This window comes from Podarcis tiliguerta (genome assembly GCF_965153285.1).
Source record: "Podarcis tiliguerta genome assembly, chromosome: 10".
Taxonomy (NCBI): Eukaryota; Metazoa; Chordata; class Lepidosauria; order Squamata; family Lacertidae; genus Podarcis; species Podarcis tiliguerta.
In genome coordinates this window covers 68085998-68107531 of record NC_139543.1, presented here as the reverse complement: position 1 = coordinate 68107531, position 21534 = coordinate 68085998, and the positions used below count along the sequence as shown (strand labels likewise).

General features: G+C 48.8%; 1 protein-coding gene and 1 long non-coding RNA gene across 3 annotated transcripts in view; one reads left to right on the top strand and one right to left on the bottom strand.

The window, feature by feature from the left end:
• LRGUK (leucine rich repeats and guanylate kinase domain containing) overlaps positions 1 to 21534 on the bottom strand; it is a 57248-nt gene that overhangs the window by 16957 nt on the left and 18757 nt on the right. For both annotated transcript variants that reach the window (XM_083401920.1, XM_083401921.1), the window contains exons 9-15: positions 15710 to 15796; positions 14883 to 14989; positions 13011 to 13130; positions 7729 to 7825; positions 4402 to 4515; positions 2369 to 2570; positions 843 to 959 (exon numbers count right to left, since the gene is read on the bottom strand). In XM_083401920.1, the coding sequence (XP_083258046.1) occupies positions 843 to 959; positions 2369 to 2570; positions 4402 to 4515; positions 7729 to 7825; positions 13011 to 13130; positions 14883 to 14989; positions 15710 to 15796 (844 nt within the window). The remainder of the gene's footprint in view (positions 1 to 842; positions 960 to 2368; positions 2571 to 4401; positions 4516 to 7728; positions 7826 to 13010; positions 13131 to 14882; positions 14990 to 15709; positions 15797 to 21534) is intronic.
• LOC310659298 lies at positions 954 to 3277 on the top strand. The gene is made up of 2 exons (XR_014502732.1): positions 954 to 1089; positions 2309 to 3277. It is a non-coding gene; the product is annotated as an uncharacterized lncRNA (long non-coding RNA).

Sequence of the window (21534 nt, the reverse complement as noted above, 5' to 3'; positions counted from 1 at the left end):
AACTTTTGGCTCACATGCCCAAAGGCCTCTGTTGAAGGTGACTTTCTGCTGAGCACTTGGCAGGTTAAATTAAAAGAGGTGGCAGAGAAGCTTTCAATCGGATGTGTGGGGATCAGGGAGCCAGCAGGTTCATGATTACGAGCATTGAGACAAGGATAGCAGGGGCGTATGACAGCTATTCAGAGAGGCCAAAGTGCCACAGGGCAAAACACATGCAGCAAAGAAAGGCTGGAGACATACTCCTCATGTATAGGTGTTTGATGCTGATGCCGGCAGTCTCTGAGCCAAGATGGGCAAGCTGGAGTGCTTGGTCTCAGAACAAGCTATAGCAAGCCTAATGGAAACCTGGTGGGATGGAGAGAACAAATTGATACAAATTCTGTAGGAAGGACCAGGTCTAGGTGGTGTCTGTCTGTACATCAAAGAGGATCTGGAGTCCAATAAGGTAAAAATCCTCAAGAGGCAGACTCCTCCACGGAGTCGTCGTGGGTGGAGATCTCAGGTGAGAAGAACAATTTAGTGCTGAACAAAATGTATTTTGAGAGGGAGAATGAGATCAAACTGGCATTGGACAGGAAAAGTGCTCTAGAAATGGGTGAGCTCAATTTTGCGCAAATGGACTTGATGCACAAGCACCCAGAAGAGGTAACATTTCTAGATTGATAGCCCAGAATACCTGGGCATGAAACCGATCAGAGGGGCGTAATGCTGTAAAAATGCCAACTTCAAAGCCAAATGGCTGGCAAGCCTAGCACAGGACCTCCTCTTTCAATGATGAGTGCAAATGTTTGCATGGAACAAGAACTGTCAGGCTACACCTGGGGGGATCTGCAATGCCATACCTGAAAGGAGATTGGTGTCCGATGCAGAAACTCTGACCTCGGTTTCCGACGGCTGCTTTATCCCCAGGAACTCCTCAACGAGTTTGCTCAGACTGGTGAATGCTTCGTCAAAATCGTCTGAACGTGAAGGGATACACATATGGAGAGAAAGAAAAGAATTAACACGGCCAAATCCTGGAAGACCTTCAGCCGTGACAATTTGGATTGCTGGCATTCTAGAATGTGGCAAATTGCCCTCCTTGAAAAGGTGTCTCATAAACTAAAAGTAGCTAAAGGGCAGAATTTGCATGACCACATTTATTTGCTAAATGGCACGGTATTATTTCTTATATTATATATTATTTCTTATATTAAGGTGCCCAAGCCACTTGGCACCACCAGTGGCTCATCTACGACTTTATAGAATCTTTATTCTCAGTAATTATGGAACTCACAGATGGACGATACTTTTATTCTTCGTATATTATTTGAAAAGGGAATTATATGTAGGAGTAAATTCTTTACCCCTTTGGAGCTGCGCTGTAACTTTGTAATTTTGTCCTTCCAAGGCTATGAGGCTTCATCGTTATTACATTTATTTATTTATATTCCACCTTTCCCCCAAATTGAGACTCAAGGCAAATTACAGATAAAAATACAAAACGCAGATACAATAGAAAAACAAACTAAAAACATAAAAAGATAGTCATTAAAAAGTAATTAAACACTAACAGAATTGAAACCATGTCTGTCTATCAAGATCCATGAAAAATGCTGATATTCGTTGTGTTAAAAAGGTTGAACTTTTTAGCAAAAGCAGTGCAATATTAAATACGAGAGAGAGAGAGAGAGAGAGAGAAGTATTGCCTATGGCAGAGATCATGCAATTTCTTTAGGCCTGTGGGCACATCTGGATTTTTGACTGAGTGCTGTGGTCACCAGCTACTCTGATAACTTCTCCCCCACCCCCCAGATACAGAGAATGAATGTTCAGGCAATTTGTCTTGTGCCCCCCCCCCAATCACATGGATGCTGGCGCATGTCTTGGCAATCTCCTTTAACCCCATGAGCATCTCGTGCAGGACGGGAAAGTTAGGAATAATACTACTACTAATAATAATAATTTATTATTTATACCCCGCCCATCTGGCTGGGCTTCCCCAGCCACTCTGGGTGGCTTCCAAAAAATTATTAAAATACTGTAATACATCAAACATTAAAAGCTTCCCTAAACTGAGCTGTCTTCAGATGCCTTCTAAAAGTCTGGTAGTTGTTGTTCTGTTTGACATCTGGTGGGAGGGCGTTCCACAGGGCGGGCGCCACTACCGAGAAGGCCCTCTGCCTGGTTCCCTGTAACTTGGCTTCTCGCAGGGAGGGAACCGTCAGAAGGCCCTCGGTGCTGTTAGTTAGGCGAGTTAGGAGTGCTTGCTATGATAGTTTGGATGGACTGCGCAAACTCTGCTTCTTCCATTTGACTGCCTTCCCAGGAAGACTGCAGCGCTACCTTGCCAGTAGAGGAGACTTGGGTTCCAAAGGGATGGACTCACCGACGTTGATGACCGCGTCAAAGAACCCTGGGAAGTCCTGGTTAAGTTGGATGTACATGCCCACCCTGCGGACGGCTTCTTCGATCTCTGCCCTACTGAACAGCCCCATCCGTCGCAGCTGACCCCCGTATCTCTCTTTGTTCACTGGGATCAGTAGGATGTACCGAGGTTGGAAGTAGGAATTCTTCAAGCTTCTAACACCCTTTAAAAAACGGAGGTACTCGGTTATCATTGGCTTCAAGGCTTCACAGGCCTTGGCTGAAGTTGTTAAATCACACACAGTACCCCAGATTGACGCAAAGGCTGTAAGGACTGTTTAACCAGTAGAGTCGTACCTTGGTTCTCAAACGCCTTGTGACTTGAACGTTTTGGCTCCCGAATGCCGCAACCCCGGAAGTGAGTGCTGCGGTTTGCAAACGTTTTTTGGAAGCCAAACTTCCGACGCTGCTTCCGACTGAATGCAGGAAGCTCCTGCAGCCAATCGGAAGCCGCGTCTTGGTTTGCGAATATTTTTGGAAGTTGAACGGACTTCCGGAATGGATTCCATTCAAGAGCCAAGGTACAACTGTACTGTCAAGACTGGATTCTCCTAATTTTAGGTGCAGAGCCAGCAGTCTGGATTGTGGGCATCTCTCATTTGAGAGATTGATCGGGCATCTGATTAACTTCTTATTAGAGGACAGGTCCCCTCTCACCTCTGAAAAAACGGCCTGTTTTGGAGCAAGAATTTTAAGGCGAAAATATTGTGGAATGCTAAATTAAATTGTTCAGGGGAGCACTCTTATCCTACAGAATGCCTGGCTTTAATAATTATTTTAACTGTGTAATGTATTTTATTCTGATTTATGTATCATGTCTTTTTTTTTCAATGCCTTCGGCTGCACAAATAAATAATATTCATTCGTTAAATGGATCTTGAACCTCTTTAGTGGGGCAGTGAAGCAAGGAGTAGGGAAATTGTTTCAGCTCAAATGAGGTTCTTGCTTTGAGTTCATGTTTCTGGAAAAAAAGCATCTAATTAATAACTTAGCTATTGATTATATAACTTAGTTATTGATTATATAACTAACAATTAACTTATTATATACAGTGGTGCCTCGCAAGACGAAAAGAATCTGTTCCGGGAGTCTTTTCGTCTTGCGGTTTTTTCGTCTTGCGAAGCAAGCCCATTGACGGAGTAGCGCTATTAGCGCTATTGGCTAAAAAAGGGCTAAAAACGGCTTTTTGGGGGGGGGGGGATTAGCGGTTTTGCTGCTAAAATGCTTTTAGCAGCTTAGCGATTCAGAATAAGGGGTTTTGGAGCAAAAAAAAAATTCGATTTTTTTTCGTCATTTTTCGTCTTGCGAAGCAAGCCCATAGGGAAATTCGTCTTGCGAAGCGCCTCTGCAGACGGAAAACCCTTTTGTCTTGCGGGTTTTCCGTCTTGCGAGGCATTCGTCTTGCAGGGCACCACTGTAACTCTACCATTCTATGATTCAATGAACCACAGCTTTGGATCTAGCGCTTGACACAGGCCCAGCTCTTGGTTTATGATAAAAACATACTCTATTTTTCCATGTATAAGACAATAGTTTTTCCTTAAAAATAATAGGCAAAAATTGTGGGCCATCTTATACATGGACAGCAGAGGGGGGAACGGGCGATTGGTGTCAGCAGTCAGCAGGAGATTGCCAGCGGCGATTGGGCGTGTGATTGGTTGCTGCGGCAAGGCCTGCTGACGATCGGCTGTGACAGTGGCAATTGGACGTTGATATACTGTATTGATGAGTGGTTTCATCGAGTTCGCAGATGGGCTTTTGGTGGCGAGCGTGCAGACGACTGTTGGATTGTTGGCTGCGGTGATGCGTGCAATTTGCTGTAGAGCAACTGGCGGTGGTGACCCCCCCTAAAAAGCTCAATCCCCCTAAAAAAAATTTAGTTGTGGTCCCAAAAATTAGGGGTTGTCTTATACATGGGGGCATGTTATACATGGAAAAATACGGTAATTACACGGACTTTGCTATGGCTTAAGGTGCTTCCATCCCCATCGTTACCTCTATTTCCATATGAATGCAGGTTGCAAGTCCCTCCCTAGCGATGGACTCGATTGTGTCCCGGCCCATTCCGTAGTAGAAGCCGCTGTACTTAAAAGTTGCAATGAATTTCCCCTGGAATGAAAAGAATGAAGCCTGGGCAACAAGAAAGAACAAGGGGAAAGCTCTCGCCAGAAACTATAATCTAGATCCCAGAATCTAATACTCTGACATGCCGCTCCTCACCTGAGATACATGGCAGCTTGATCTCTCCTGCTGTAGGCAGGAAATGTAGGTTTGACGCATGTGCTGACTAGGAGCTTGTGCAAAAGGGTGGGTGAGAAATGGAACTATGAACCAGAAGACCCCACCATCAAAGTATTTATCTTCTTCTCCAGCAGGTCCCAGGATGGGTTATAGCAATGGGAGGACCAAAATAAATATGGGAGAAGCAATTCCGACGTACCCCTGAATTTATCTCCTGCTTCTAAAAACAGCAAGGCAGTATTGGTCATGCTGTGAACATTGCAATGCACTTGATAAATACTAAAGTGATGTTGTCGTTAATTTCATTGACAGAAGTTCCAGCCCATCTGGGACACTAAGGTTGGATTTGCATGTTAGGAGGAAGCACTGGTTATTGGCACACAAAAAATAGGATAATTGTGTCGGGCTTTCTAATTCAGCCCAGGTGGGTGTCAGGTTGATGAAGACTCTTCTAGCCCGGTTATCCCACCAGTTTTCTAACCACAAAAAGCCAGACAAGAAAAGTGATGGAAAACTGCACTTCTGGGAAACGTGCAGAGTGACAACAGCTAGCTGGCAGTGCCATGCAAAGTCTGTGCGAACAGATGGGGACGGATGCTCATGGTAGAGGCAAAGTTGTATAACCTCGTCCCAAGTTTCGTGCAAGCATATCAGCAGGCTTGCTCAATAAACAGCCCATCTGGGTGCTCCCCACGCAAGAGAAGCTCTCCTGTGGCGACGAGATATGTCAGCTCAGCCTATGGGCATTTCTCCACAGGGAAGTCACATGAATTTCCTCTTCGCACGCTACCCTAGGAGTGCCATAAAAGACGGCCCATTTGTGCTCCTTCCTCCAGCACTTTTTCAAGACGCACTATCTGAGACCCGCACAGTGGAAAGACAAAATTCCCTTCGGCCGGGATCACAGAAAAAGAATGCCACATCGGGTCGGGTTCTCAAGTCCAGCATTCAGTTTATTTGCTTTGTTTTATTTAGTTATTGCATTCATACGGCACCTTTTCCTCCAAGCAGCTCAAGGTAGAGAGCACGGTTCTTCCCCTTTGTCATTTTATCACAACAACCTCGTGACGTGGGTGAGCTCCCGTTGCTCGGTCCCTGCTTCTGCCAACCTAGCAGTTCGAAAGCACGTCAAAGTGCAAGTAGATAAATAGGTACCGCTCCGGCGGGAAGGTACCGTATTTTTTGCACTATAACACTCACTTTTTTCCTCCTAAAAAGTAAGGGGAAATGTCTGTGCGTGTTATGGAGGGAATGCCTACGGGTGGCATGCCTACGGATTTTCCTCCTCTAAAAACTATGTGCATGTTATGGTTGGGTGCGTGTTATAGAGCGAAAAATACGGTAATTGGCGTTTCCGTGCGCTGCTCTGGTTCGCCAGAAGCGGCTTAGTCTTGCTGGCCACATGACCCAGAAGCTGTATGCCGGCTCCCTCGGCCAATAAAGCGAGATGAGCGCTGCAACCCCAGAGTCGGTCACGACTGGACCTAATGGTCAGGGGTCCCTTTACCTTTACCTCCCAGGTCCCAGTCTGACACTCTGGGCTCTGACAGTCTGACCACCACTGGCTCTAAGCATCAGCCAGGCACATGATCTTGGTAACCTCACAAAGCAGAGCATGAAGATCACAAGCAGCAGCCCATCTGGCTTGGGTGCAAGAAGCACTTTTACGACTTGACCAGAGGCTACTCTGCTGAACAATGAGGTGAACCAGCATTTTCTGGGAGGACAGAACGCATTAAAAAAGAAAGATTAAAAGCTCAGATTTGTTGCTTGTGTGCATAACCCTCTCACAGAATGAAGAGAACGGCACCCTTTGAAAGTGAGCTGGAGGCTCTTCAGCAATTAAGGAACAGCTAGAGAGATTAAAAACTATTCAGTACATGTTGACCACAGCAAGCTATGGCAAGTTCTTAAAGAAATGGGAGTGCCTGATCACCTCATCTGTCTCCTGAGAAATCTCTATGTAGGACAAGAAGCTACAGTTAGAACTGGATATGGAATAACTGATTGGTTCAAAATTGGGAAAGGAGTACGACAAGGCTGTATATTGTCTCCCTGCTTATTTAACTTATATGCAGAATTCATCATGTGAAAGGCAGAATTAAGATTGCCGGAAGAAATATCAACAACCTCAGATATGCTGATGACACAACCTTGATGGCAGAAAGTGAGGAGGAATTAAAGAACCTATTAATGAGGGTGAAACAGGAGAGTGCAAAATATGGTCTGAAGCTCAACATCGAAAAAACTAAGATCATGGCCACTGGTCCCATCGCCTCCTGGCAAATAGAAGGGGAAGAAATGGAGGCAGGGAGAGATTTTACTTTCTTCGGTTCCATGATTACTGCAGATGGTGACAGCAGTCACGAAATTAAAAGACGCCTGCTTATTGGGAGAAAAGCAATGACAAACCTATACAGCATCTTAAAAAGCAGAGACATCACCTTGCCAACAAAGGTCCGTATAGTTCAAACTATGGTTTTCTCAGTAGTGATGTATGGAAGTGAGAGCTGGACCATAAAGAAGGCTGATTGCTGAAGAATTGATGCTTTTGGATTATGGTGCTGGAGGAGACTCTTGAGAGTCCCATGGACTGCAAGAAGATCAAAGCTATCCATTCTGAAGGAAATCAGCCCTGAGTGCTCACTGGAAGGACAGATCATGAAGCTGAGGCTCCAAGACTTTGGCCACCTCATGAGAAGAGAAGACTCCCTGGAAAAGACCCTGATGCTGGGAAAGATGGAGGGCACAAGAAGAAGGGGACGACAGAGGACGAGATGGTTGGACAGTGTTCTCAAAGCTACCAGTATGAGTTTGACCAAACTGCTGGAGGCAGTGGAAGACAGGAGTGCCCAGCGTGCTCTGGTCTAGGGGGTCACGCAGAGTCAGACACGACTAAACTAAACAACAACAACATGTTTTTGACAGGCAAGTTAAACAAACGGTCCCACAGGCCGTTTTTTTCTCCAATAGCTCAAGCCTCAATGGATTTCCGCACCCTCACCCTTTAGCGTGATCTGTGATGAACTGCCAGGCATCCTTCCCTCAAGCAAAAGCAGGGCAAATCAGCTTGTGCCTTACCATGGTCACCATTTTGTCAAACTCCTCCTGGGAAACAAAATAGTAATCTAATCTGTTTTCTTCTCCAAAATAAGCAGTCCTCGTGGTGTGGCAGGGACTGAAAGATAAGCCGGACAGAAAACAGAGTAAGCAAGTGAAGGGAGATGACACTGTTAAAGAGCTCGAGGACAATCTAGTGCACATTTACTCAGGACAGGAGCAAATCCTATTGATCTCAGCATGCATAGTGTTAGGCTGTAAAGGATGTGTGTTTGTGTGTGTGTGTGTGTGTGTGTGTGTGTGTGTATACATATGAACATAGCAAAGGTTGATAAAATTATGAATGGGTGGAGACAGAAATCTACCCCCTTCAGATGATTGGCAGTAAATCCAGGACAGAGAAAAGATAGCCACACAATGCATCTTATACAACAGAAATTAATACTTAGAATTTATTGGACTCCATTACATTTGTATAGAAAAGGACTGTCTAATGCAGGCATAGGCATACTCGGCCCTCCAGATGTTTAGGGACTACAACTCCCATCATCCCTAGCTAACAGGACCAGTGGCCAGGGATGATGGGAGTTGTAGTCTCAAAACATCTGGAGGGCCGAGTTTGCCTGCGCCTGGTCTAATGCAGTTCTTTGTTGGAGATATAATAAGGATAATGGCTCCTTGAAACATATGTTCTTACACTTTCCTGTACTAAGTTTTGGGGGAATGTGTTTGGCTGCATGAATATGACTACGCAGAAAAACTTTTAAAAATTCAGTGGAAAATATTCTTTTGAATTTTACACCTATTGGTATAAACAGAAGTTGACAACTGGGCAACAAAAGTGGATTCTACACGTTCTAACTGTGGTCAAAAGACTGGTGTTGATGAACTGGAAGAACACAGATTTTGGACTGAAGACACGACAGCACTCACTGTTTCACACACTGATGCTAGATGCAGCCAACAGGCCACATTGCAGAGTAAATTAACAAAAGGAACCAGAGAAGAGACATCATCCATGTGAATTATGGGAGAAGGGAACTCGGAGAGTGATGCTTAGGGTTAGAATTTGGCAGGTGCGTGTATGTGTGTGCATGTTTTTTTGTTTTACAAGTACAGAGCATGTCCCTCCCTATTTACATCTGTGAAATGTTGAGTGGTGTGTGATTCTCCCACGTCCTTCAGATGTTTTAGTGCCTGTGGGGGAGGCCTAAAAATGCCAGCCAATCCTGCCGCAACAACACTCCAGGGAAAGGGATTCAGGGACCATCTTATTCAATAACTGTGTCAAATGAGAACCGTATGAGGCACGTGGACCCTATAAAGCTGAAACTTCAAAGGCGTGATTTTCTCAGCAATTTTTATAAATATACACATCTCAAAAGGTCAGCCCTGGGCACTGACCAGATGTTTTGAATGGCCTTCTTTTTTTAAAAAAAAAAACTTATGTTACAAGCTCCTTTTAACAGCAAGGTCATGTTTACATTTGAAGTTGCCCAGTATCTTCCATAAAATACAGTTTTAACAAGTGGCACGTTGAAAATTCTAAAAGCAGCACACGAAAGCTACACAAACCTCCTCTGAATAATAAAAATGCAGCTTTGCTTTATGGTAGCAATTTTCTGCTCTGCTAAGACTGCTTTGCTCTCTGTTCTTCACGTGCATGATGCTTATGAGGGAATAAAATATAAAATAAAACACAACAAGGCTCTTGGAAAACTGAAGGTGTTGGGAAAATCCCCAGCAGTTTTCAATTACTGGGAAATTCCAGCCAGGCTTTTCAAACTGTGTAATTTATTTAATATGTATTGTATTTGATGTCTCTCTCCACCCACTACTCCCTTTCAGTCAGGAGATTTATTTCAAAGTCTTTGATTTACAGCACACTGAAACCTCCATTGTGCTCAGGTCCTGCTTCCAGGCTTCCCATGGGCACTGTGAGAACGGGATGCTGGACTAGAGAGGCCCCTGGCCTGATCCAGCAAAACTCTTCTTATGTTCTTGGGATGATGGAAGCTGCAGTTCAAGAGCATCTGGAAGTCGCCAGGCTTGCTAATCTTGACATAAGATGACTCTTGGGGTCCCTTCCATTACTACAATTCTATGATTCTATGACATACCGGTAGGAAAGTATGTGCTTTAAGGTCTAAGAAGGTCTAAGGTCTATTTACGGGACCATCTCTCCTGGTCTGCCCCGCAGAGGACCTTAAGGTCCATGAATAACCATAGTTTAGAGGTCCCGGGCCCTAAGGAAGTCAGATTATCCTCCACCAGGGCCTTCTCAGTGATGGCTCCGACCTGGTGGAATGCTCTGTCCCATGAGACCAGGGCCCTGCAGGATTTAACTTCCTTCCGCAGGGCCTGAAAGAGCTATTCCACTTGGCTTTCAGTTTGAACTTAGCCTGATCTTTTATTCCCCTTCCTTCCCTCCCCCTCCCCTTTTTATGAAGATTACCCGCTCTGGGATCCCACAGCTAATTCTACTCTGGTCTCCTCGCTGGCCCAAATAGGACTAATTTAGCCAGCTAGCCCTGGTCATTATCTAATGTTTATTGGATGGATTTCCCCCCTAACTTGATTTTTGAATTCTGAATTTATTGTTATTCATGTATTTTCCTGTATTTTATGCTGTTTTTTGTTGCATCAATTAAGTGTTTTAAATTTGTTGTTAGCTGCCCTGAGCCCTATTGTCCAGTAGCACCTTAGAGACCAACTAAGTTTTTTCTTGGTACAAGCTTTCGTGTGCATGCACACTTCTTCAGATACCTGTAGATCACTGTAGATCAGGAACTGCTAACCTTTGGACAGCTCAGGGAGAGCCGGTCAGACGCCCAAATGGGTCACCCAGGAACTGGAGCTATCCTTGTGTACATTCAGATTCTGCCATCGCCCACCCATAAGAGGCAGGGGGAGTGCAAGGAACAGGCTTGCTTTCTGAAAGGTCCCATAAAGAACCCAAGTGGCAGGGATTCCAAGATGTACGTGAGAGAGCAGTGAAATTTACATCGAAATCCACTGTATCTTTTCCTTACAACGGAAGCGGTAAATAATATTGTATTCAACTACATCTTTGGCTTTTCCTTCTGTTCAGGCCATCAGTCCAATACTGCGATACAGTGGTACCTTGGGTTACATACGATTCAGGTTCCATACGCTTCAGGCTACAGACTCCGCTAACCCAGAAATAGTACCTCGGCTTAAGAACTTTGCTTCAGGATGAGAACAGAAATCGTGCTCCGGCGGCGCGGTGGCAGCGCGAAGCCCCATTAGCTAAAGTGGTGCTTCAGGTTAAGAACAGTTTCAGGTTAAGAACGGACCTCCGGAACGAATTAAGTACTTAACCCGAGGTACCACTGTATTTGGAAAGCCAACACAAATCGTGGACAGACTCTCTGGACTGCCATGAAACCCTACCCTGGGATTAGAGCCGGCATTATACAAATACAAGTTGCCATGCGCTGAACATGAATGAGGTCAGGTTCTGTAGCTAAGCCATGAAATGAATGTCTAGGTGTACATATATTTGCAGCGGTGACTGGACAGCTCAATGCAGTTTGCGAGTGGCTAAGTCCATCACACGCGGGTGGTGCTGTGGGTTAAACCACAGAGCCTAGGACTTGCCGATCAGAAGGTTGGTGGTTCATATCCCCAGGACGGGGTGAGCTCCCATTGCTCTGTCCCTGCTCCTGCCAACCTAGCAGTTCGAAAGCACATCAAAGTGCAAGTAGATAAATAGGTACCGCTCCGGCAGGAAGGTAAACGGCGTTTCCGTGTGCTGCTCTGGTTCGCCAGAAGCGGCTCATGCTGGGCACATGACCCGGAAGCTCTACGCCGGCTCCCTCGGCCAATAAAGCGAGATGAGCGCCGCAACCCCAGAGTCGGTCACGACTGGACCTAATGGTCAGGGGTCCCTTTACCTTTACTTAAGTCCATCACAACCAATTAAACCAGTGGAAAGGAACCTCTGGCCCACCAACCTAATGAATCAGGGCAGCAGCCCTTAGCATTTGGTCTATGAGGTCAATCCACAGGAACCAGTCCTACAGTGGGCATCATATATTATGTCGGGTCAGAGGAAATAGAAGAAGTTGCTCCCTGCTGAAAGTGGGGTTTTCAGACACTGTCAATCATTTACTTAATCAGCGGTGCCTTCAAAGCCCTTTGATTTCAAACTGGGCAGGCAAAGTAAAGCATGTCACCTGGTGCCATTGTGACATCGAATGATTGACTGATGGGTGGTCCCTGCCCACCTGTCAAAATGACCCACAGGGGCTGGAGTTACCAGCTGGGAATGGTTTCACACTGCTCAATTAAACCTTTTCCCCCTGATTAACTTAATCAATGTGGTTATTTTACCAAATGCTCAATATAGCTGCCTTTTGGCTATTTTGAACAAAAAGCAAGATAACTCACAATTTTATAAGTATGTAGTTACTGTTCATTGTTAAGAAGAAAGGTCATTTCAGACCCAGCCACCCCGTCCTTTTAGAGCAACACAGCAGAACTAAAATAGCTTCAAAAAAGAGAGAGCATTTAACTCCATTAAAATTTGCACTCGGAAATTAAAACTGGCCTCTGACAATCAAACTTCTAAATACTTAGAAGTCAGTCCCAGCCAGTTAAACAGTGGTACGAAAGAAGCCACAATGTACTGATTAAAGCTTGCATTCCTACAATTAACATCAATCTGTGTTTGGTCCACAGCGAGATGGAAAGTATCTGATTTGGATACGCTGCAGGAAAAGAACCCTACAAACCAGATGATTTCTCCCCTGAATTTGATGGGGAGGGCAATATAAGATGATAAGAAGAAAATAAAAGGGGGAAACTAAAATTGGTAGAACAGAGAAGGGCATACAGTGGTGCCTCGCAAGACGAAAAGAATCCGTTCCGCGAGTCTCTTCGTCTAGCGGTTTTTTCGTCTTGCGAAGCAACCCCATTAGCGGATTAGCGCTATTAGCGGTTTAGCGGCTATTAGCGGCTATTAAAGGCTTAAGGGATTAGCGGATTAGCTCCTAAAAGGCTATTAGCAGCTTAGTGCCTTAGAAAAAGGGGGTGGGGAGCGGGAAAAAACCCCAGGAATCGCAAGACATTTTCGTCTTGCGAAGCAAGCCCATAGCAAATTCGTTTTGCGAAGCACCTCCAAAACGGAAAACCCTTTCGTCTTGCGAGGCATTCGTCTTGCGGGGCACCACTATAATTGCCTTCCATAAAGCTTTTTTTTATCTTTCTGAGAAAACCTGCCTTGTTTTATTTCCAGCAAGTCTCCAAGGACATCGTGAACGTTTATGGACCAGAGGTACCTGTATCTGAAATAGTTGTTGAATTTTCTGCAGAGCCTGTGGCAAAGTTCTCGCTTCCAGCAGGCCAGGGGTCCGGTCAACACCAGCATGGGGTAGGGAGCATCAAGGCTGGGTAAGGTGCTGCACAGAGAGAAGGAAAAAGATGCCGCCATTAACCTTCTCACAGGAATTCGGATGCGATACACAATAGACACAGCTCCCCTCTAGGTATCTCCTAACCCAGGCACCCCCAAACTCAGCCCTCCAGATGTCTTGGGACTACAACTCCCATCATCCCTAGCTAACAGGACCAGTGGTCAGGGATGATGGGAATTGTAGTTCCAAAACATCTAGAGGGCCAAAGTTTGAGGGTGCCTGTCCTAAACTCTTGTTATGTTTGGGACTTGTAAGGCGCCTGAATTATCTATCTTTAAGCGCCACACAAAAATGCTCCTCTTCAACCAGGCCTTGGGCTGATTAATATTCTAAAGCCTTTTAAATGTGTTTGCGGGGGGGGGGGGTTGGATTTATCTATTTATTTGTGCTTTTACTTTGGATATTTATCTTGTGAACCGCCCTGAGATCTTATGATGAAGGATGGCATATGTCTAATAAAAATAAATAAATGCATATTTTTGGGGGGGGGGTGAAATGGTGGGACAGACTGCTTTTAGATAGACAAACAAACAAACAAACAAATAAATAAATAAAATGATTTGGATACTTTAAGGCCATGATTCTATTCACTAGATCAGAGCTTTCCAAACTGTGCGTCTTGACACATTAGTGTGTTGGCTGCGGTGTGCAGGTGTGTCATGCAAACGCCCCCTGCACTCTTTAAGGCAGGCATAGGCAAACTCCGGCCCTCCAGATGTTTTTTGGGACTACAACACCCATCATCCCTGACCACTGGTCCCGTTAGCTAGGGATGATGGGAATTGTAGTCCCAAACATCTGGAAGGCCGGAGTTTGCCTATGCCTGCTTTAAGGGGTTACCTGAACCTCCGGTTTGCTAGCAAAACTGAATTACTGCGTGACGAAACGATGCATGTCTAAAAAGTGTGTCACCAGCATGAAAAGTTTGGAAAGCTCTGCACTAGATGGAGATGATGGGTTCACCCAAACACCCAAATTAAATATTTCCTATGACTTTGGAGCATTATTTATAGACTCAACAGAAGGCGTGGGCTGGCAGCTGTTAATTTAATCCTATGTGATGCCTCGGATGCAACACACCAGACGAGCAGGGCTGAGCTGCTTGGGAACAGAGCCTCCAGAGCCATCAAGTTCCAAGTACGTGCAAGGGGGAAACTGCCTAGAAAATGCCAACACAGTCGCAATGGATGCCCCCCAATGGAAATGCCTCCTGAGAAATGAGAGAAGGGCTGGTGAAAAGGAGACTGATGGGTACAGATGGATGCTAGAAGAGGGTGAGAATGAGGAGGCCTTGTGAGTGCTCCTCTTGTAGCCTCTGTGAGCCACAGCGGGAGGCACGGCCATTTTGCCTGCCTCGAGATGCCAACGCTATTGACGGGAGAGAGTTAAAGACAGCCTGAAGAAATCACAGTTGAAAGCACTCGTCGCTGGTAATCGTCGCTGGGTATCGATAAGAGGATTGTTGCCTCTTCGCATCTCTCCGTTTGTGATGTGAGTGGCCATCTGTTCCGACAGATTGTTTAAAAGGAACGGGGCGTGGGCAATCTGTCTTGGAGCTCCGAGGTGAGCAACTAACTTCGTTTCGTAATCTGCTCAGCCAAGCAAGTTCTGCCTGATTTCCGTCCTGGTACCGACAACAGAGTCTTCTCTCCCTCCCAATGGAAAATGTCCCATCCCTGTGACAGCTTTACCTGAGCGCCACCTACAGGGTGGAAGGGGAACTGACGCCCAGCTTACCTGTCAAAAATCCGCTGCGGCTGGATCATGCTATACATGATCTGGGTCATGTGATCCTGGGCAGCCACCACTTCGGGAGGAGGGTCGTAGTTGTTGACAGCAGCAACCTGCTCCCAAGAGGAGAGGGGTCAATTCATTAATTACATGAATTTCTTCAGCTTGAACAAGAGTGGCCAAATGAGTTTGTGGTTAGAATTCCCTCCTGATTACCGTATTTTTCGCTCTATAGGACGCACTTTTTCCTCTCCAAAAATGAAGGGGAAATGTGTGTGCGTCCTATGGGGCGAATGCAGGCTTTGGCGGAAGCCTGGAGAGCGAGAGGCGTCGGTGCGCACCGACACCTCTTGCTCTCCAGGCTCCAGGAAGCTATCCACAAGCCTTGCGCACCCGGGGGGAGTTCCCCTGGGCGCGCAAGGCTTGCGGGCGGCAGCCTGCAGCGCGGAGCACGGGGCGCCCTCCGGAGAACGCCCCGTGCTTCGCGCAGGTGTCTGCAGCCTGCCGCCCAGCGCGTGGGCCGCCCTGAAGCAGAGCGCCCCTCGCGCCGGGCAGACATCGGCCAGCCCCACAAGCTTGGGGGACAGCGGGAGGCATAGCGCCACCATCCCACTGTTCCCCGACCTGGTTTGGGGGGGGAAATAAAGGGAAAATTTTTTTTCCTTTATTCCCCCCCCCCCAAAAAGTAAGTGCATCCTATGGGACGGAGCGTCCTATGGAATGAAAAATACGGTAATCAATATGTTCCTTCTGGAACTCCACACTGCAACATTTTGTTCAGGCCCCCTACTTATATCTCAATACGAATGAATCAACCGAAAGAGCACGCTTACCTTTTCTTGCACGGTGATTTTCTTATGATCCAGCTCTGTGAGTCGAAGCAGCATGAAAATGACCAGGAGCCAATAATCCTTGTGTTGCTGATATGGATATAACAAAGAGGTTGAAGATTCATTTGAATGGACGATAATTTAAATTCAGCTCTTCGAACTAATACACGAGAAGCCATTTTATCATACTTTTGACACAGGATATTAGGAAAGCAGAAGACATCCACAGAAAATGAGAGAGCAACCCAACCAAAGGAACAGGCTGACAACCCTCTTTTATCACGGCTTCTTCCAAAGCGGAGAAGGAAACTGAGCCACACGGCAGGCAGAGAGAAAGATGGGCAAGGTTGGCAGTTAAAATGCTTGGAAAATTGAACTTTCAAACCATGTGAGGTGTCTCCTCTTCCCGTACCTGGTTCCTCATCTCCTTTCTTGTACTTACCTTCTAAGGACCTTCCGATTTTGTTGAACATCCCTAGCCATTGGCAACGCTTATTGGGGCTGGTGGATACTGCAGTTCAACAACAGCTGGAGGGCCAAAGGTTTTCCAGCCCTGTTTTTAAAGTTCTCCATGGACTTAGGAACATAGGAAGTGAGAGCAATGGTCCCTCTCGCCCTAAACTACCTTCTGATGGGAGGGCGTTCCACAGGGTGGGTGCCACTACCGAGAAGGCCCTCTGCTTAGTTCCCTGTAGTTTCACTTCTTGCAGTAAAGGAACCACCAGAAGGCCCTCGGAACTTTGTCCTCAGTGTCTGGGCTGAACACTGTGGGTGGAGACACTCCTTCAGATATACATATGCTAAGCTTCAACATAACAGTGAAACTCCCAAGGATGCACACAAATCCTGCTCCTGGGGAGTTCAGGATCATAGACCTATTCTACATAGGCAGTAAATCAAGGAGTTAACAGTTTGAAGTGGTAGAATGAGGCTGGGTTTGCCAAATGTTGGTGTCCTGCTGTTTTTGGACTACAGTTCCCACCATCCCTGACCACTGGTTCTGCTAGCTAGAGATGATGGGAGTTGTAGTCCAAAAAAATGGATGGAGACCCAGGTTTGGGAAATGCTGGAATGGGATGTATCTCTTCAGACTGGGGTGCGTGTGTGTGTGACAGTTTTGAATCCCTTTCCCCCCTTTTCTTTACTTTTCTAAAACAGCTCAATGCAGATAGAAAACCCACATTGCTGGCAAAGCCTGGGCTGTAATGTTTACCCCCGATTAGCTACTCTTCTGTCTGAAGTTTGTTTTTAATCTTGCGGAACATGAAAAAAAAAAAAGAAATGTGCTGCTTCTTTTTCAAATTCACCCTCTTACTGAGGTTTTCATTCCCTGAATGTGTTAAATTAATTTATGGGTTGTTGCTGTTTTTTATCCTGTGACAACTACCGTATTTTTCGCCCTATAGGACGCACTTTTTCCCCTCCAAAAATGAAGGGGAAATGTGTGTGCGTCTTATGGGGCGAATGCAGGCTTTTGCTGAAGCCTGGAGAGCGAGAGGGGTCGGTGCGCACCAACCCCTCTCGCTCTCCAGGCTTCAGGAGAGCCGCAGCGCCAGCCCCACAAGGTCGGGGGACAGCAGGGAGGCGGAACGCCGCCATCCCGCTGTCTCCCTATGTGGTTTAGAGGCTGCCGGCGGGGAGATGCGTGCTTCTCCCCGCCGCCAGCCCCGCAAGCTCCGGGGACAGCGAGGAGCCGCGGCGCGTCTTCCCCCTGTCCCCGGACCTGACGTGAAGGCTGGCGGTGGGGAGAAGAGCGCTTCTCCCCGCTGCCAGCCCCGCAAGCTCCGGGGACAGGGGGGAGGCGCGGCGCGTCTTCCCCCTGTCCCCGGACCTGACGTGAAGGCTGGCGGCGGGGAGAAGAGCGCTTCTCCCCGCTGCCAGCCCCGCAAGCTCCGGGGACAGGGGGGAGGCGCGGCGCGTCTTCCCCCTGTCCCCGGACCTGACGTGAAGGCTGGCGGCGGGGAGAAGAGCGCTTCTCCCCGCTGCCAGCCCCGCAAGCTCCGGGGACAGGGGGGAGGCGCGGCGCGTCTTCCCCCTGTCCCCGGACCTGACGTGAAGGCTGGCGGCGGGGAGAAGAGCGCTTCTCCCCGCTGCCAGCCCCGCAAGGTCCGGGGACAGCTGGGAGGCGCGGCGCGTCTTCCCCCTGTCCCCGGACCTGACGTGAAGGCTGGCGGCGGGGAGAAGAGCGCTTCTCCCCGCTGCCAGCCCCGCAAGCTCCGGGGACAGGGGGGAGGCGCGGCGCGTCTTCCCCCTGTCCCCGGACCTGACGTGAAGGCTGGCGGCGGGGAGAAGAGCGCTTCTCCCCGCTGCCAGCCCCGCAAGCTCCGGGGACAGGGGGGAGGCGCGGCGCGTCTTCCCCCTGTCCCCGGACCTGACGTGAAGGCTGGCGGCGGGGAGAAGAGCGCTTCTCCCCGCTGCCAGCCCCGCAAGCTCCGGGGACAGGGGGGAGGCGCGGCGCGTCTTCCCCCTGTCCCCGGACCTGACGTGAAGGCTGGCGGCGGGGAGAAGAGCGCTTCTCCCCGCTGCCAGCCCCGCATGCTCCGGGGACAGGGGGGAGGCGCGGCGCGTCTTCCCCCTGTCCCCGGACCTGACGTGAAGGCTGGCGGCGGGGAGAAGAGCACTTCTCCCCGCTGCCAGCCCCGCAAGCTCCGGGGACAGCTGGGAGGCGCAGCGCGTCTTCCCCCTGTCCCCGGACCTGACGTGAAGGCTGGCGGCGGGGAGAAGAGCGCTTCTCCCCGCTGCCTGCCCGCAAGCTCCGGGGACAGGGGGGAGGCGCGGCGCGTCTTCCCCCTGTCCCCGGACCTGACGTGAAGGCTGGCGGCGGGGAGAAGAGCGCTTCTCCCCGCTGCCTGCCCCGCATGCTCCGGGGACAGGGGGGAGGCGCGGCGCGTCTTCCCGCTGTCCCCGGACCTGACGTGAAGGCTGGCGGCTGGGAGAAGAGCGCTTCTCCCCGCTGCCAGCCCCGCAAGCTCCGGGGACAGGGGGGAGGCGCGGCGCGTCTTCCCCCTGTCCCCGGACCTGACGTGAAGGCTGGCGGCGGGGAGAAGAGTGCTTCTCCCCGCTGCCAGCCCCGCAAGGTCCGGGGACAGCTGGGAGGCGCGGCGCGTCTTCCCCCTGTCCCCGGACCTGACGTGAAGGCTGGCGGCGGGGAGAAGAGCGCTTCTCCCCGCTGCCAGCCCCGCAAGCTCCGGGGACAGCTGGGAGGCGCGGCGCGTCTTCCCCCTGTCCCCGGACCTGACGTGAAGGCTGGCGGCGGGGAGAAGAGCGCTTCTCCCCGCTGCCAGCCCCGCAAGCTCCGGGGACAGCTGGGAGGCGCGGCGCGTCTTCCCCCTGTCCCCGGACCTGACGTGAAGGCTGGCGGCGGGGAGAAGAGCGCTTCTCCCCGCTGCCAGCCCCGCAAGCTCCGGGGACAGGGGGGAGGCGCGGCGCGTCTTCCCCCTGTCCCCGGACCTGACGTGAAGGCTGGTGGCGGGGAGAAGAGCGCTTCTCCCCGCTGCCAGCCCCGCAAGCTCCGGGGACAGGGGGGAGGCGCGGCGCGTCTTCCCCCTGTCCCCGGACCTGACGTGAAAGCTGGCGGCGGGGAGAAGAGCGCTTCTCCCCGCTGCCTGCCCCGCAAGCTCCGGCGACAGGGGGGAGGCGCGGCGCGTCTTCCCCCTGTCCCCGGACCTGACGTGAAGGCTGGCGGTGGGGAGAAGAGCGCTTCTCCCCGCTGCCTGCCCCGCAAGCTCCGGGGACAGGGGGGAGGCGCTGCGCGTCTTCCCCCTGTCCCCGGACCTGATGTGAAGGCTGGCGGTGGGGAGAAAAGCGCTTCTCCCCGCTCCTGGCCCCACAAGCGCCTGAGGGGGAAATAAAAATTTTTTTCTTTATTTCCCCCCCAAAAAAACATGGTGCGTCCTATGGGCCGGTGCGTCCTATGGGGCGAAAAATACGGTAAGTGTGTATAAAGGCCTGAAAATACCATCTGGGATTGAATATTTTCAAGAGAATGCAGTAGATGAGGTTTAATTATCCAAACTCAAATTTGGTCAGAGTAATGATCCCCCTAATTGCAAGTGAAGTGTCACAGGAACTTAAAGGGCATAAAGAATAAGGGGAGAGATGCTAAACGGAACTGTAAATTGATATTAAAAAAAAATAAAGTTTAGTTGTCTGAAGTATAACTTTAAGAGGTACAATAATTAACTGTCAATGAGAAAACTAACGTCTTGGCAGCTTGATTAGAGGCATTGTCTCAGGAAAGCCAAGTCACGCCAAATCACTGACATTCAAACCAATTCTATGCTGTCTTAACATAATTGCCACTTCCGTTCATAAAGTCACTAAAAAGCCATGCAGATTAATTGGAGAGACGTTTTTAAAAACGACCAAATTCTGATCTAAGGAGCACCGCTTAGCAAGGTTTAAGAGAGCTTAAGAGGAAAACAGCCTGAGTTTGATTTAGAGATGCTCTCCCCATATGGGGCTAGATCACGGAGTAGAGCACCTGGATGTACATATTTTGCACTTGCGCTGAGTGAACCACGGTGGCTGCTGAGCAACTATGGAGCTACATACAAAGTCTCAATGTTAGCAGTGGCGTAGCATGGGGGGTGCAGGGGGGGGCGGCCGCACCGGGCGCAACATCTGGGGGGGGGGGCGCTTGCACTCGCAGCTCTCTGCCCCTACCTGGCTCACTCACTCTCACTGCAGTGCTGGCTGTGCGAATCCGATCCGAGCTGCCGGGTCGCTGCCCACTGTGGAGGGGAGGGTGCCAGGCGTGCGGTGCGGAGAGAGAGCGAGGGACTATCTGGGGGAGGGACAGTGCAGCGGGGGGGGGCGCAAATTACTTGCCTTGCCCCGGGTGCTGACAACCCACGCTACGCCACTGGATGTTAGCATTTACAGCCCTGAACAACTAGGGACTAGAGTACCTGAAAGACTGCCTAAGATCCCTTAGATCAACTAAAGAAATTCAACTATAGAATCTTATAGGGTAGTGACCTGGAAATGGAAATTTTACGCTTCTGCTGCCCTTCCTTCTGCCACGTGCAAAGCAGTAACCATCAGTTACTTCAGATGCCTCAGAAATATTTCTTTTGCCCAGGCTTCTCCCGGACCCTGTTTTAAGTTTGAATTCCCCGAATCCTTATTCTGTTCATCATTAGATGCTTTTATACCGCTGTTTCATTGGTTTCAGGTTGCATTATTGTTTTAAAGATATACTTTGCTTTTCATATTGTGCATAGCTCAGAGATTTCTAAGTGGTTTATAAATGCTTTAAAATAAATTAATGAAATAAAAACATCATTGTAGCTGAGGAGTCGGGGTTTTTTGCCCTGTAATTTCTCCCTTAAAACACTGTATTAATTATAAATACAGTGGTACCTCGGTTTTCGAATGTAATCCGTTCCGGAAGACCATTCGAGTTCTGAAACATTCGAAAACCGAAAACTCAATAGACCTCAGGATCTTGCACTCAGTGGAAGCCACATGGCATGTTCAACTTCCGAGGCATGTTTGAAAACCGAAGCATTTACTTTCGGCTTTACGGTGTTCGAAAACTGAAATGTTCGTCAACGGAGACATTCGAAAACCAAGGTACCACTGTACTGAATTTATTACCAATAAGGAATCTAATTAACTAGGGTTGCACTTTGCTTGCCTTGCTCACCAATCCTGTGCCAACACCCCTCCCTTAACACCTTCACCCACACCCTCTCCCTCCACTCAGATCTTCCCCAGCCTCCTCCAGGACCCTCACTGATGGGGCAGGTTAGGTGAATCCCACCCAATAGGTTTAATTCATATTAAAATACAAATACCCATACTGGTGTGAGCATTTCCTCACA